Below are 16,342 nucleotides of genomic sequence, written 5' to 3'. Positions count from 1 at the left end.
AATTTTTCATATAGTGCAAGCAGGCATTACATTTTTAATTTATCAAAATGAGGCATCTGCTTCGGCTACTAAGGCTAGTTTCACCCCTGCGGTGTGAATTCCGGCAGAGAACAGCCTGCCAGAATTTACCGGTTTTCGGCACTGCCAGATACCGACAGAATGCCCACCGGCCCCATTAAGTAGAAGTGAGAAAAAAAAAAACTGATGCATTAAAATAAAAAAAAAATTATTTCCATTCCATCCATTAAAAATGAAAATGGGAACATTAAGGCCCCTTTCACACGTGCGAGTTTCCCGCGCTGGTGCAATGCGTGAGGTGAACGCATTACACCCGCACTGAATCCGGACCCATTCATTTCTATGGGGCTGTACACATGAGCGGTGATTTTCACGCATCACTTGTGCGTTGCGTGAAAATTGCAGCATGCTCTCTTTTGTACGTTTTTCACGCAACGCAGGCCCCATAGAAGTGAATGGGACTGCGTGAAAATCGCAAGCATCCGCAAGCAAGTGCAGATGTGGTGTGATTTTTCACACACTGTTGCTAGGAGACTATCGGGATGGGGACCCGATCATTATTATTTTCCCTTATAACATGGTTATAAGGGAAAATAATAGCATTCTTAATACAGAATGCATAGTACAATAGGGCTGGAGGGGTTAAAGAAAAATAAAAAATAATTTAACTCACCTTAATACACTTGATCGCGCAGCCCGGCTTCTCTTCTGTCTTCTTCTTTGCTGTGCACAGGAAAAGGACTTTTGATGACATCACTGCGATTATCACATGATCCGTCACATTGATCCTTCACCATGGTAAAAGATCATGTGATGGACCATGTGATAAGCGCAGTGACGTCATCAAAGGTCCTATTCCTCAAAGAAGACAGAAGAGATTCCGGCTGCGCGAACAAGTGGATTAAGGTGAGTTAAATTGCTATTATTTTTTTAACCCCTCCAGCTCTATTGTACTATGCATTCTGTATTCAGAATGCTATTATTTTCCCTTATAGCCATGTTATAAGGAGAAAAAATACAATCTACACAACCTTGAACCCAAACCTGAACTTCTGTGAAGAAGTTCACGTCTGGGTACCACATTCAGTTTTTTATCACGTGCGTGCAAAACGGAACGCAATCGCAGTCAAAACTCATTGCAATTGCGTACCTACTCGCGCGGGTTTGCCGCAACGCATCCTGACCTTATCCGGACACCCTCGTGTGAAAGAGGCCTAAGGGTATGGATCATACATACGCAGCTATTTTATTGTGTTATAGTTTGAATTGTGCTTATTTTGAATAGTTTACATTTTTAAAGACTGAACCTAAACTGTTTATTTTCAGCAAAAAGCCAGAGATAATCGAGCGGCTCTACGAATCAACAAAGTACAAATGTCAAATGACTCTCTGAAGCGACAGCAGCATGAAATAGTTGAACTCAACTCGCGTATTGATTCAGAGTTGTTTAAAGATCCAATGAAGCAGAGAGAATCTGAGCATGAGCAGGAGTGGAAATTTAGACAGGTACAGGTTTTACATGTATGTATTCTAAATTTTGATTACAGAACCTTTTATATTTGCACAGAATGCATTTTTCTGTTAATAAGGGTTCGGCTACACGACGACAGGTGACTGACTGTTTGTTGCAGCAATGTCGCGTGACATTTTTTTATAAGGATAGTAAATGTGGTGTCATACTGCAATGCAACACTCGTAAAACAATTCATCCAAGTTGGCTTTTTGTACGACTGTCATGTCGCAGTGTGACACCTTTGACTATCATTACTGAAATTGTTGCGACATAAATCGCAGTCACACTACTTGCTGTCGTCGTGTAGCTGTACCCTAAATGCTTTTAAATGCAAATTAAATGCAGCTTTTAACTAATTGAACCACCGATTTTGCAGCAAATGCGTCAGAAGAGCAAGCAACAAGCAAAAATTGAAGCAACACAAAAACTTGAGCAGGTAAAGAATGAGCAGCAACAGCAGCAATTTGGATCACAACATATGAGTCAATCTGGAAATGACACCCCAAACAGCGGAAGTCCTTTAACACCTCAACAAAATAGTGAAAATATGTCTCCAGTTCAGCAGACTTTTAATAAAGACACATTTTCCAAACAGACTCCATCGTTCTCTGATGATGTTTTTGTGAAGCCACAAGCTCCACCACCCACACCCACTAGGATTTCCTTACAGGACCCTCTTCAGCTGTCTCATCCGTCTCAGTCACAGTCGCCACAGATGATATTCTCACCTGGATCTTCAACTTCAAGACCGTCGTCACCTGTAGATCCATATGCTAAAATGGTAGGAACACCAAGACCTCCACCTGTTGGTCAAACTTACAACAGAAGGAACTCTGGGTCACCTATGGACATATGTCCTACAAGACATGTTTTGGGGAATGAATCTTCTGATACTAAACCATCCCCTATTAGAGATCCTTCTTCATCTCCCTCCAGTGGTGATCTGGGTGTAAAGATGGCAGATTTTCAAAGGTCTATGACATCAGAACATTTTGCAAAGCCAGGGTTTTCATCAAGGATGCCACACAACACAGATCAGGTTATAGATGGTTCCTTAGGTCCAGCAAACAGTGATTCATTTGCTAAACAAAACTCCAGGCCTGAAATGTTTCCAAGACAATCAATGGCACAAAACAAAGTAGATCCATATGCAAGGCCTCCGCTCACTCCTACTCCAGGTGTTTCACCTGGTAGTCCTGCCCCATTTAAAACTCCACTTCGCCCCCCTCAGTCACCACAGGAATCATACGGTTCACTGCCAACAACACCTCGTCGAATATCCTCAGACCAGTATGAAAGGCCTGTTATGACACCACGCCCATCTGATAATTTTTCACATGATCTCTATAACCAAGCTTCACATCGCTCGTCTACAAATGAGTTTGCACATCCACCTAGACTGATGCGACAACATAGTGACCCTCAGTCTTTATCAAGATCCAATGCACAGGATCCATACTCGCAACCTCCAGGAACACCACGACCAGTCAGTAACCCATATTTGCAGCCACCAAATAGTTCAAGAGCTCAATCCATTGACCCTTACCTTCAGCAGCCACCTACCCCAAGGCCATCTGCACAAACAATGGATCCTTACAGTCAGCCACCATCTACTCCTAGGCCGATTGTTGGAGATGTGTTTGCTCAACCCACTATGAGTAATAGGCACCATGATACATTTGCCTCCTCACCAGGAACTTCAAGGCCTGGCATGGATCCCTACTGTCAACAGCCTGCTACTCCTAGGCCTATTTCCTCAGATCCATATTCTCAACCACCAGGGACACCAAGGCCTGTGTCTGGAGATCAGTACTCCCATCCACCTGGTACATCAAGATCAATGCCATCAGATCCTTACTCTCAGCCACCTTTTACACCAAGGCCAATGCCTTCAGATCCTTACTCTCAGCCACCTGGTACACCAAGGCCAATGCCCCCAGATCCATACACTCAGCCACCTGGTACACCAAGGCCAATGCCTTCAGATCCTTATTCACAGCCACCTGGTACACCAAGGCCAATGCCTTCAGATCCTTATTCACAGCCACCTGGTACACCAAGGCCAATGCCTTCAGATCCTTATTCACAGCCACCTGGTACACCAAGGCCAATGCTTTCAGATCCTTATTCACAGCCACCTGGTACACCAAGGCCAATGCCTTCAGATCCTTATTCACAGCCACCTGGAACACCGAGGCCTGTGCCTTCTGATCCATATTGTAAACCGCCCGGAACACCAAGACCAATGGCTTCTGACCCATATTCTCATCCTCCTGGGACTCCAAGATCTATTAATGTAGATCCTTACTCTCAGCCCCCAGGCACACCACGGCCTGTTCTTTCAGATCCATATTCCCAACCCCCTGGAACACCAAGGCCTGCTCCCACAGACTCTTATTCTCATCCAAACAGAACACCCAGGCCAGTTCTTCTGGACCCTTATTCTCAATCACCAAGAACCCCTATGCCAGGCGTGCCAGAACACTTTAATCGTTCTTCTATGGTTCGATTTGGATTGGCATCCAGTCAGGACTCTTTTGGACATCCTACACAAAACAGAGGACCTCCTATGCCAGTTCCTTATTTAAGATCTGATGCAAGCCCCCAAAATCCTCGAATGGCAGGCCAAGGTGCAACAGACCTTTTTAGTCATTCTTCTGTTACTAACCAAGATACGTTTGAACAGCCTCCAATGACTCCTCATGTGCAGCCTGGGGAAGGATTAGGAGATTCACATGATTTGGCTGAACAAAGACCATTTTCAGAGGAAGCGTTTAGTGGAACTACTAACATTGCAGCGAGTCCTCAAGGTCAACAATTTGTGAACATTCAGCAAGCAACTAGCATGCCAGATGCCCAAAATTCACTGAACCTGCCACTCGCAGACTCTGAAGAGAAAGCAAGACAGGTAAATAGTCATGTTTTGACCAATTATCTGAGATAACGCTTATGTTTGGCGAGAATGTTTTAAGTTATCCCCTAATATAATAAATGAAAATTGGGCATAAGTTAGTACATGATTATCTCTTTGTAACAAAGCTAGAACCAGCCCTGTACCTCACATGGGTCCAGAGATCTCCATATTCATTGCTTTGCTAGATTTATTTCAAACTAGCATTTCAAGGGATGTGTCCTGTCGGCTGTCACTCTCTTCTTATCACAGCTTAGGCTACGTTCCCACTAGCGTTCGGTTTGTCCTGCAGGGGAACAGCCTGCTGGATCCGTACCAACGCTTGCACAAGTGTGCTACCGGAAGTCTGGCCCGGCCCCATTCACTATATCGGGGATGGGTGGGAGATGCCGACGCAGCGCGGCAAACATGCCGAGAGGCAGCAGGACAAATACCGCAGCATGCTGCAGCTCACTCCTTGTCACAGCTCAGGGGTTGGTGTATCCTTTCTGCCACGGATCACACTCTGTCACATCTTAGGGGGTGTTTCCCATCTGCTGCAGCTCTGACTGTAACTCTCACATCTCAGGGGCTTTGTCTATTCTGCCGCAGCTCTTTCACTGTTAAATCTTAGGAGGGGTGGCCTTTCTAACAGAAGAGAATTGCTGGTGATAGTTGACGATTTAAATTGAGCGTGTCTGACCACCTCAGTGAGATGGACAGAGAATAAAGAAAAGAACAAACAGGTGGCGCTATACAGATAGATTTAATTAAATAACTCTGAGGCTATGCTACATTTTTAATTACATGCAATTACAAAAATAATCAGATCCTGGTGCTGGTTTGAAAAATCTAGAATATGTTTCATGGGAAAACCCCCAGTTAAAATGAACCACATTTTCTTTACCTGCTGTAAATTATGTTGGAGGGGATGTGACTTAGAAGAGACATTGTCATATATGGTGGGACGGCCTAAAACTGCTACATTTTTGGGATTTAGCCTATGATTTTTATCTGCAGAGCAGCAGGCTTGTTGCAGAATTGGTATCCTTTGAATTTGTAAAGGTACTTTCACACTAGCGTTGTTAGAATTCGTTTGCAAAATATTTTTTCGAATACGGATCCGTTAGACTTAATCATTGAAATTCCGGATCTGTCTTTCCGGTATTATCCGGCAAAACGGATCCGGTATTTAATTTCTTCAACGCTAGAAAGAACTGCTCATGCGCAGACCAGAAAACCAGATCCGGCGATGCGGCAATTTCTAGAACACTTGGTACCGGATCCAGCTTTAATACATTTCGATGGAAATTAATGCCGGATCCTGCAAGAGCATAGTGTCCGGGAATTTTGGCTGGAAAAAATACCGCAGCATGGTCAAATACCGTACAAGGGACTGAACTGAAGACATCCTGATGCATGCTGAACGGATTGCTTTCCATTCAGAATGCATTAGTACAAAAATGAGGCGTTTTTTTTCCAGCATTGAGACTTTTTACCGGATTTCAATACCGGAAAAGAATAACGCTAGTGTGAAAATACCCTAAATTGAAGCTATTGCAGGTGTAATCATGACAGTTTTTTGAGCAGCAGGAAAATTGTTTTGCAAAACTGGGCATAGCACGCTTTGCCACGCTTACAAGATGTTATTTGGACAGCATATGTTGTATGAAATTTTGATAACCTGGCATCATAAGTCACATTATCAGAAATTTAAGGAATGGCAGTGTTGGAGGCAACAACGTATATAAGCTAAGGGATAATTTTCTTCCCCTCCTTCTACTTTTCCTTTTTTTAATTTTCTTTTATTGGGTGCCCTCTCATGTAAGGCTACATGTAATAGAGACAATTCCTTCTGTTAACTAATTATTTCTGGCTGTACAGGGGCAAAAAAGTATTTAGTCGGCCACCAATTGTGCAAGTTCTCCCACTTAAAAAGATGAGAGATGCCTGTAATTTCTCTCATAGGTATACCTCAACTATGAGAAACAGAATGAGAAAAAAAAATCCAGAAAATCAAGAATTTATTTGCAAATTATATGGAAAATAAGTATTTGGTCAATAACAAAAGTTAATCTCAATACTTTGTTATATACCCTTTGTTGGCAATGACGGAGGTTTTCACACACTGTTGCTGGTATTTTGGCCCATTCCTCCATGCAGATCTCTTCTAGAGCAGTGATATTTTGGGGCTGTTGCTGGGCAACACGAACTTTCAACTCCCTCCAAAGGTTTTCTATGGGGTTGAGATCTGGAGACTGGCTGGCTAGGCCAGGGATGGGCAAACTGCGGCTCTCCAGTTGTAATAAAACTACAACTCCCAGTATGCCCAGTCTGCCTTTAGCTGTCAGCCTACAGCAGGGGATGATGGGATTTACAACAGCTGGAGGGCCGCAGTTTGCCCATCACTGGGCTAGGCCACTCCAGGACCTTGAAATGCCTCTTGTGAAGCCACTCTTTCGTTGCCCGGGCGGTGTGTTTGGGATCATTGCCATGCTGAAAGACCCAGCCACGTTTCATCTTCAATGCCCTTGCTGATGGAAGGAGGTTTTTGCTCAAAATCTCACGGTACATGGCCCCATTCGTTCTTTCCTTTACACGGATCAGTCGTCCTGGCCCTTTGCAGCAAAGCCCTAAAGCATGATGTTTCCACCCCTATGCTTTACAGTAGGTATGGTGTTCTTTGGATGCAACTCAGCATTCTTTCTCCTCCAAACACGATGAGTTGAGTTTTTACCAAAAAGTTCTACTTTGGTTTCATCTGACCATATGACATTCTCCCAATCCTCTTCTGGATCATCCACATGCTCTCTAGCAAACTTCAGACGGCCCCGGACATGTACTGACTTAAGCAGGGGGACACGTCTGGCACTGCAGGATTTGAGTCCCTGGCGGCGTAGTGTGTTACTGATGGTAGCCTTTGTTACTTTGGTCCCAGTTCTCTACAGGTCATTCACTAGGTCCCCCCGTGTGGTTCTGGGATTTTTGCTCATCCGTTCTTGTGATCATTTTGACCCCATGGGGTGAGATCTTGCGTGGAGCCCGAGATCGAGGGAGATTATCAGTGATCTTGTATGTCTTCCATTTTCGAATAATTTCTCCCACAGTTGATTTCTTCACACCAAGCTGCTTGCCTATTGCAGATTCAGTCTTCCCAGCCTGGTGCAGGTCTACAATTTGTTTCTGGTGTCCTTGGACAGCTCTTTGGTCTTGGCCATAGTGGAGTTTGGAGTGTGACTGTTTGAGGTTGTGGACAAGTGTCTTTTATACTGATAACAAGTCCAAACAGGTGCCATTAATACAGGTAACAAGTGGAAGTTACAGGTCTGTGAGAGCCAGAAATCTTGCTTGTTTGTAGGTGACCAAATACTTATTTTACCGCGGAATTTACCAATTCATTAGAAATCCTACAATGTGATTTCCTGTATTTCTCCCCCCCCCCATTCTGTCTCGCATGGTTGAAGTGTACCTATGATGAATATTACAGACCTCTCCCATCTTTTTAAGGCTACTTTCACACTAGCGTTTTTCTTTTCCGGCATAGAGTTCCGTTCTAGAAGCGCAATACCGGAAAAGAACTGATCAGTTTTATCCTAATGCATTCTGAATGGAGAGCAATCCGTTCAGGATGCATCAGGACATCTTCAGTTCAGTCTTTTTGACTTTTCAGGACGGAGATAATACCGCAGCATGCTACAGTTTTATCTCCGGCCAAAAAACGGAACACTTGCCGGAATGCCAGATACAGCTTTTTATTTCCATAGGAATGTATTAGTGCCGGATCCGGCAATCAAAATTCCACAATACCGGATCCGTCCTTCCGGTCTGCACAGGCGCAGACCTTTAAAAATTTGAAGAATAAATGCTGGATCCGTTTTTCCGGATGACACCGGAAAAACGGATCCAGCATTGCAATGCATTTGTAAGACTGATCTGGATCCTGGTCATTCTTACAAATGCCATCAGTTGGCATACGGATTCCTGGATCCAACAGTCAGTTCCGGCAACGGGACTGCCTGGCGGATACCTCTGCCGCAAGTGTGAAAGTACCCTAAGTGGGAGAACTTGCACAATTGGTGGCTGACTAAATACTTTTTTGCCCCACTGTATCTCTGCTAGGAAGCTTGGCTTTCTGAGAAGCATTCCAGCAGACCCCATTATAGTGAATGGGATCCGTCGGGCGCTGGCAGTGACCAGCATATGTCAGCGTTCTGTGCCTATGCTGGGATAGAGTACCGGAATGTTTGAATGCTAGCCTTATACCAGTTGCAGAAAATCTCTGTGGGAGATAGATCTGCACTTGTCTCCTAGGAGCCATACCAAGCAGGAAGCCTTTGGTGCACAAATTATTTAAGGGTCCTTACATAGTCCGATTACAGTCATTTCATTATACAGTTTTCATTAGTCAGCACATCCCCTATTTACACGTGAAGATGTGCTGCCGACTGACTGTGATTTTTAGTGACATAAAAGATGCCACCACCTGACAAGCGAACGTTTGCTTAAGTGCTCCTTACATTTTATCCTTTTCTCCACAGCGACAGAAATTGCGGGAGATAATCTTGAGACAGCAACACCACAAGAATTTAGTCCGACAGGAGAAACCAGTGGATCCTATACAGATGAACCAAGGTGGACACAGCACACAATGGCAGGACAGTTCACACCGACAACATGAGATATTTAACAGGCCTCCACCACCTTATCCGGGCAACATCAGAGCCTCACTTGGCACCAAAGGAAACCCACAATTTCCTGTTTTTCCCAACGAGCAACATACTCAGTTTGCTGGAAATGGCCAGTTCAACAGACCCCAGTTTCCCGGAGACGTTGGTAACATGGCTATGAGGCCACACCCGGGAAACAGGTACAGTATAATGTCAGGTTGTCATTTGAGTTTTCCTTTGATTTGTGACTGCAGCAAACACAGCTGTATAGGTTTAATAGATCAAATGCCCGGTGGCTCTGCTTACAACACCTTTTTGCCAGGGTTTTGATACCATGTGGTAGCTGCAGTTACCACTGATCAGCTTTAAGGGCTATGTACACCTTTGGGGGCAATTATTGCATTTTACTCATTTTGAGCTAAAAAATTTTTTTTTTACAGTTGGTCGTTATTGAAAATTTGTAGCCCCTTTCTCTGTGCAGCCTTGAGATTCTCTTGAATAGCAGGCTTAGAGTTTTTAGCTTAGCTGATCTTTATAAACACTCATTATAGCTCGGTTCTTATCTTGCTGCTAAGAATATGACTTAAATAAGTGTTTATGACCTTTTTAGTAATTTAAAGATGAGGTTTATTAGATGACTGCCACAAAGGTGAAAGTACGATTCACACCACCAAACATTTATTTTGGGCTAAAAATCAGTTGAAGAAATGATTTTTAGCCCAAAATGAGTAAAATGCAATCATAAAAAGAATTGCCCCAACAGGTTTACACAGCCTTTGGGCTGGATTTAAGCATTCAGTAGCTGTCGGCTGAATGACTCCCTGCTTACTTTTCAACTCTTCCATATACATGCACATTTGGTTCAGCCATATGTGTGTTCTATGGGGAGAGCGGAAAAAGACGCTGCCAGGCACTTCTGGAGACTGCTTATCTCCCAAAAAGGATCAGGTGAAAATGTAAATTTCACCCAATCCTTCTCTCCCACGGCATCTTGTGTCAGGGGAGAGTTGAGAGTTTCCCGTACACGTTAGAGTATTGTCCGAACCCTCTGATCTTGGTGGGTTTGGCAGACAATACACTATTGTTTATGGGGGCCTTTACTCTGAGTAACCACTAAATGAAGATCTGCAACAGTTGTGTGATAATATTTTTACATCTGTGTAGTACATTTGCTTTCTTCGTGTTATTTTGTAATATTTATATTTTTTATTTTTCAGATTTGTCTATCCTATGCCAGGTCCTGGTCCTGTGCTCAATCATGAGCGCTTTTTAGGTCCTCCATTACAGATGCAAGGTCCAGGGATTCCCCAGCAGATGAGGAGGGATATGTCAATTGAACTGACTAGACCGTTAAGCAATTCACAGATCACAAATTCAGCTGGTATGGCACCACATTTCACTCACCAGGGAATGCAAGTTCAACAACATAATATATCAGGCCAAGCATACATTGAACTTCGTCACAGGCCACCAGACGGGAGGCCAAGGATTCTTTTTGGGCCGTCTCCTAATCTAATGGAACAACCTATGCCACATCAGAGGCAAATGAGCTATTTCCCGAGACCAGAGTTTCAAAGCCCAAGAATGATGGATCCCATCCGTGCTCAACATCCTGGTTTATCCAGCCAGGGTCAATTGCCTCCTGGTTTGGAACAGTTCATGGCTGCACAGAATCACCCTATCATGATGCATGAAGCAGAGCAGCCGGCAATGACTGAGAACTATTTTCAAGCTCAATTGTCTATTGATCATTTAAATAAGGAATCAAGTAATAATTCTGCACCACGTGAGATGGAAGAAAAACTTGACCCTGATGATCCGTCTGAAAAAGACCTTGATGTTAAGGATCTGGATGGTGTTGAGGTTAAGGACTTAGATGATGATGATCTTGAAAACATAAATCTGGATCCAGATGATGCAAAAGAGGTTGAGCTAGATGGCTTAGATACTCTGGAAGCAAATGATCCTCAACTTGATGACTTGTTACGCTCTGGAAAATTTGACATAATTGCCTATACAGATCCAGACCTTGATCTTGGGGACAAAAAAGATATGTTTAGCGAAGATCTGGATTTTAATGTACCTATTGATGAAAAGTTAGAGCTCCAGTGCAAAACTGATGAAGCAGAAGGCAGTGAAGAAACTGTTGAGGCTGCAGCCGATCCTATTCCAGAGACTATTGCTGATGTTCCTAACGAAACCAGCCCTGAGGGAGCATCACCAAAAACGAAGGCACCAGATGTTACGTCTGAACTGGCTATGGAGGCCTCTGGGACTCAGCAGCTAGAGGAAGATGTCACATCTGTACCATCCTGTAAAAGTGAGCGGTCCGATAAAGGGGACAAAGAGAGCGCTCCTAATTCTGTACAGCCTAATGACCCATTGCAGGTGCCTACCCAAGATGCAGGTAGTTCATGTGGTATACCAGAGCCTGCCCCAGTGCTTAATGACTTGTTAATAAATGAAAACTCAGAACTAAATGAAGTAGAAAAATTAGTTTCTCCATCAGGAATCATGACAGCTTCACAGCTTAATGGAATGCAGGGCATTACACAAAATCAAGTTGTAGATGATCCTTTAAATCAAAGTATGGGACCAAGACTTAAGCATGGGTTTACACAAGGATCACCATCACATTCTGGGTTTCTGACTGCTCAGCAGGGTGCCCATAATTTTGTCACAAATGAAACGTTAAATCAGGCTATGCCATGTCCGAGTGGCATCTCCAGTGCTCAGCAAGCAATGCTCCAGCAGAGTCGTGAGAGACCTCTTCTTCTGGAGGAGCAGCCTTTACTACTGCAAGATCTTTTAGATCAAGAAAGACAGGAACAGCAGCAACAGAGGCAGATGCAAGCCATGATCCGGCAGCGTTCTGAGCCCTTTTTTCCAAATATAGGTATGTAATTGCCAGGGTATATAAAAACATTTATTATTCCTTTTGGGTTGTTCCCATCATTGGCTGCTGCAGTATTTTATGGGTTTTGTGGCAATGCCCTCTTTTTAATGTAATGTCCTTATAAAGAGTACATTAATTCTGGAAATGAAAAATACAATACGTATACTGTAGTTGCTCTCGCTGTGCCAGGAGTATGCGGAAAGTGCTACAGATTGAAGGCAGTTTTGTAGAAATGGTGCACAGAATAAAGGGGTTAATCTCATGCTGATCTTCAACTGGAAACTAAGGGGCACATTTATTAAGAACGATGTTTTAGATGCCGGTCTTAATAAAGACCTAAACTTATGGTGGATCTGCCGAAGTTATGAAGAGGCGCAGGCCTCTCCATAACTTCGGCGCATTCAGTGCCAGTTTAAATGTAAGAAAGCTTCTGAGCTGTCTTACATGTAGACATTTTTCTATGACTCAAACAGGTGTTGAAAATGGTAAATGAGACGAGCCTGCCATCCCTTCCCCGGCCACACCATGCCCACAATTTTAGACCTGGCGTTCTGCAACTGAAATAATTGCAATTTAGGCGTATTTCAGCATAGTAAATCACCCCCTAAGTGCAGTGGCAGGGCTTGGCCAAGTGGGCAGGAATTCATGATCTTTTGACCTACTGTAGATAGAACCCAGCAGGGAGGCTCCTGCTCCAGCCAGTTGCCTTACAGTTTGTCTCAGGACATTGAGGAGGAGGAGTGGTATGGTTGAGCTCCTGGGACAGATTTCTTCATGCGTTTCTCAGTTTACATGTAATTCATTTTTTGCCATTCACATTACTTTCATGCATTTCCATGTGTAACTGGCACTAGGATTGTTGTAAGATATCACTTTCAGATCAGAATATTATTCTAACACTTTTGGGGTTAGAGAGGGGTTTTCCGTGACTTTAGTATTTCTGACCTCTCTTCAGAGGTATGGCCAACGCAGTGAACATTTGTTTAAAAGGCTGAGAGCTGCATCCTAGAGGTGAGTGGATCAATTTCAGCAGGGCTTCATCTCCTGTTTGGGGCTGTTCCTGTAGGTGATGAAGCATCCACGAGGCACAAGATCAACAGGGCCTTACAATTAGCCGGCCCTGAAAATGTCCTGCCTGCGCAGACACTGCTACCCAGAGGTGGAAGCCAGAAATTGTCAGGGATGGGCTAAATGTCCGGCCCGGTCAGTTTTGTGGCAGATGGGCGCTTCTACACCTGAGGGGGCAGCCTCAGACAAATCAATTAATTAATCAATCAATTCAGTCATCTATAGGATTCAGCTCCGAGCCTATTTAACCAAATGTCTGTGAAGGTTCTCATTCATCCAGGTCATGGTATATATCTGTAAAAAATAAATCAAGGCAACTGGACGTACTGTAGATTTCTTGAAAACGTTTCACTCGTTCTTCCAACGAGCTTTCTCAATTCTGAGTGACTGTACAAGAATTCTCTGGGAATAAATATGGAACTGAATCCACATCTGGTAATTATACCCAGCATTGGGTCAAAGATAATGGAATCAACACCTTTGACCCAATGCTGGGTCTAATTACCAGATGTGGATTCAGTTACATATTTATTCCCAGAATTTTTTGTACAATCACTCAGAATTGAGAAAGCTCGTTGGAAGAACGGGTGAAACGTTTTCAAGAAATCTACAGTACGTCCAGTTGCCTTGATTTATTCTTTACAGATATTTAACCAAATGATCATGTATGCCATACCAATCGATTCGCTCATTTCTGCTGCATCCCCTTCATTGTTTACTGGGCGTAGAGCCATACGGTTTGTAGTGGGATTTAGCTACACTAACAGGCACAACCACTACAAAATGTACACAGCTGTGCCTGGTAAACAGTGACTGGGTACCTGAGTGCCATGCCAAGCCAGCTTTAGTCAGCGGTAGTGAGACCCCCACTGATTTGATATTCATGGCCTATCCTAAGAATATGTGATCCATTCCACGGTCCCAGAAAACCCCTTTAAAGAGGACCTTTCATGGGTTTGTATTAAGTGAGATAAATATCTGTACCTGTGGGGTACCCCCGTGCTGATGCTGCCACCCTGCCTGTTTTTTTTAAATAGCGCTCCATTATGGCCCCCTCAAATTTCACGCTCAGTATACTAATAGTGAGTATCGGAGCAATGGGGAGGAGACTGAGTCTCTCTGTAGGCGTCTCCTTCTCCCCTGGCTGTAGCGCTGTCCAATCACAGCGCAGAGCGTCACAGACAGGGAGAAGGGGAGTTTTTTTTTTTTTCTCCCTGTGATTGGACAGCGCTACAGCAATGGGAGAAGGAGACGCCTACAGAGAGACCCAGTCTCCTCCCCATTGCTCCGATGCTCAGTATTAGTATACTGAGCGCGAAATTTGAGGGGGCATAACGGAGCGCTATTTAAAAAAAAAAAAAAGAAAAAAAACAGGCAGGGTGGCAGCAGCACAGCAGGGGGTACCCCGCAGGTACAGATATTTATCTCACTTACTACAAACCCATGAAAGGTCCTCTTTAAAGAGCTAAGTATCATGCCATATACAGCGGCGCCCAGGGATCTCACTGCACTTACTAGTATACCTGGGCGCCGCTCCGTTCTCCCGTTATGTTCTCCGGTATGTTCGGGGACTTGGTTATAGTAGACGGAGTCTGCCCTTGTTCTGCTGGGCGTCGCCTTCTCCTAGGCTGTAGCGCTGGCCAATCGCAGCGCACAGCTCACAGCCTGGGAGTTTTTTTTTCTCCCAGGCTGTGAGCTGTGCGCTGCGATTGGCCAGCGCTCCGCCTACTATAACCAAGTCCCCGAACATACCGGAGGACATAACGGGAGCGGCGCCCAGGGATAATAGTAAGTGCAGTGAGATCCCTGGGAGCTGCTGTATATGTCAGCATACTTGGTTCACATTGTTTTTCCAGGTGAAAGGTCCTCTTTAAGTGCAGGATTGTACTTAAATATGTTCCAGTTTTTAAAAAGTAGTGATCTACATAGTTGCCAATCCAATACTATCCTTGTAAATACACATTTGTTTGTAGTTTTTTCTTACATCTTGTTCTGCTTTGTCCTAATCTCAGATTTTGATGCCATTACTGATCCTATAATGAAAGCAAAAATGGTCGCTCTGAAAGGCATCAATAAAGTCATGGTGAACAACATGGGAATGCCACCGATGGTGATGAACCGGTAAATATCTGATGTATAAATATGCAGAATTTACATTTTAGATTACAAATGTTTAGTTTCTGATGTCACAGTGGGCCACATCTGCGTTCCCTACTTGATGGTACAGATCCTCACTGTAAAAGCAGAGTTGCACACGGAGTACACGGCACTGTGTATCCACTAAACAAGCACAAACACTGAGAATTGTAGACTTAAAATAAGCAGCGTTTTACAGTAGGATCAGAGAGAATGAGTTTATAATAAACTTCACCCATACCCTGTATACAAATCTCTACGGAATGAAAGCTGAAGTTTAGTCGGCAGCATGTCAGTTTATCCTGCAGATTTCTGCAGCAGAATTCACCCTTTGCAATGGTAAAATCCATGTCAGAATCCCCATGTTACACCTGCCAACTAGTGTTGAGCGAACTTGTGTTTTAAGTTCGGCGTCTAAAGTTCGGGTGATTGAAGAATGGCGTTGTCAAGTCCGCTACCACGGACCATAACGGAATTTAGAATCCATAACGCGATTCTTCAATAACCCGAACTTTAGACGCCGAACTTAAAACAGAAGTTCTCTCAACACTATTTGTAACTGATATCCTATCCTGTGGAGCATCTGATCGGTGGGTTTCCAACATCCCCGCCAATCTGTTTGCGGCCTTCTCGCTGCTTACAGTACGCCAGTGACGTCACGATCATCGTTCACGTGACCTAGGCGCAACTCGGCCTCATTCACTTGAATGGGGCTGAGCAGCAGGCAGAGAAGTTACAGGGGTTGTCTCACTTCAGCAAATGACGTTTATCATGTAGAGAAAGTTAATACAAGCCACTTACTAATGTATTGTGATTGTCAATATTGTTTCGTTTGCTGCCTGGATTCATTTTTCCATCATATTATACTCTGCTCGTATCCAGGGGAAGATACCAGGTGACCGGGAGCTGCTGCGCATGTGTGCCTATGAGCACTCCCACAGTCCTAGACATTTGCTGGAGTAAGACAACCCCCTAACAGTTGTAAGGAACTGAGAAACACACAGTACACGAGATGGATACATTTTACTTGTTACTGTGTGTGAAATAAAATAGTACAACAATAACGTAATGTCCTATGTACTGCAGACTGCATGTACTGCATTTTTTTTTTACCTAACAGATTATAAAATATTAAAATATTTGGGCAGTGACTA

The 16,342-nt window shown here is 43.9% G+C and overlaps 1 protein-coding gene across 8 annotated transcripts in view; it reads left to right on the top strand.

The window, feature by feature from the left end:
• Positions 1–16,342, top strand: part of KMT2C (lysine methyltransferase 2C) — a 200,245-nt gene that overhangs the window by 152,247 nt on the left and 31,656 nt on the right. For 6 of the 8 annotated variants that reach the window (XM_044292878.1, XM_044292876.1, XM_044292875.1 and 3 more), the window contains 5 exons: positions 1,345–1,539; positions 1,908–4,439; positions 8,960–9,288; positions 10,306–11,984; positions 15,065–15,173. In XM_044292878.1, coding sequence (XP_044148813.1) covers positions 1,345–1,539; positions 1,908–4,439; positions 8,960–9,288; positions 10,306–11,984; positions 15,065–15,173 — 4,844 coding nt within the window. The remainder of the gene's footprint in view (positions 1–1,344; positions 1,540–1,907; positions 4,440–8,959; positions 9,289–10,305; positions 11,985–15,064; positions 15,174–16,342) is intronic. The other 2 variants (XM_044292880.1, XM_044292874.1) reach the window with 1 other exon arrangement.

This window comes from Bufo gargarizans, chromosome 5 (assembly GCF_014858855.1).
Source record: "Bufo gargarizans isolate SCDJY-AF-19 chromosome 5, ASM1485885v1, whole genome shotgun sequence".
In the NCBI taxonomy this organism is placed as follows: domain Eukaryota; kingdom Metazoa; phylum Chordata; class Amphibia; order Anura; family Bufonidae; genus Bufo; species Bufo gargarizans.
This window is presented reverse-complemented; position numbering and strand designations above follow the sequence as displayed.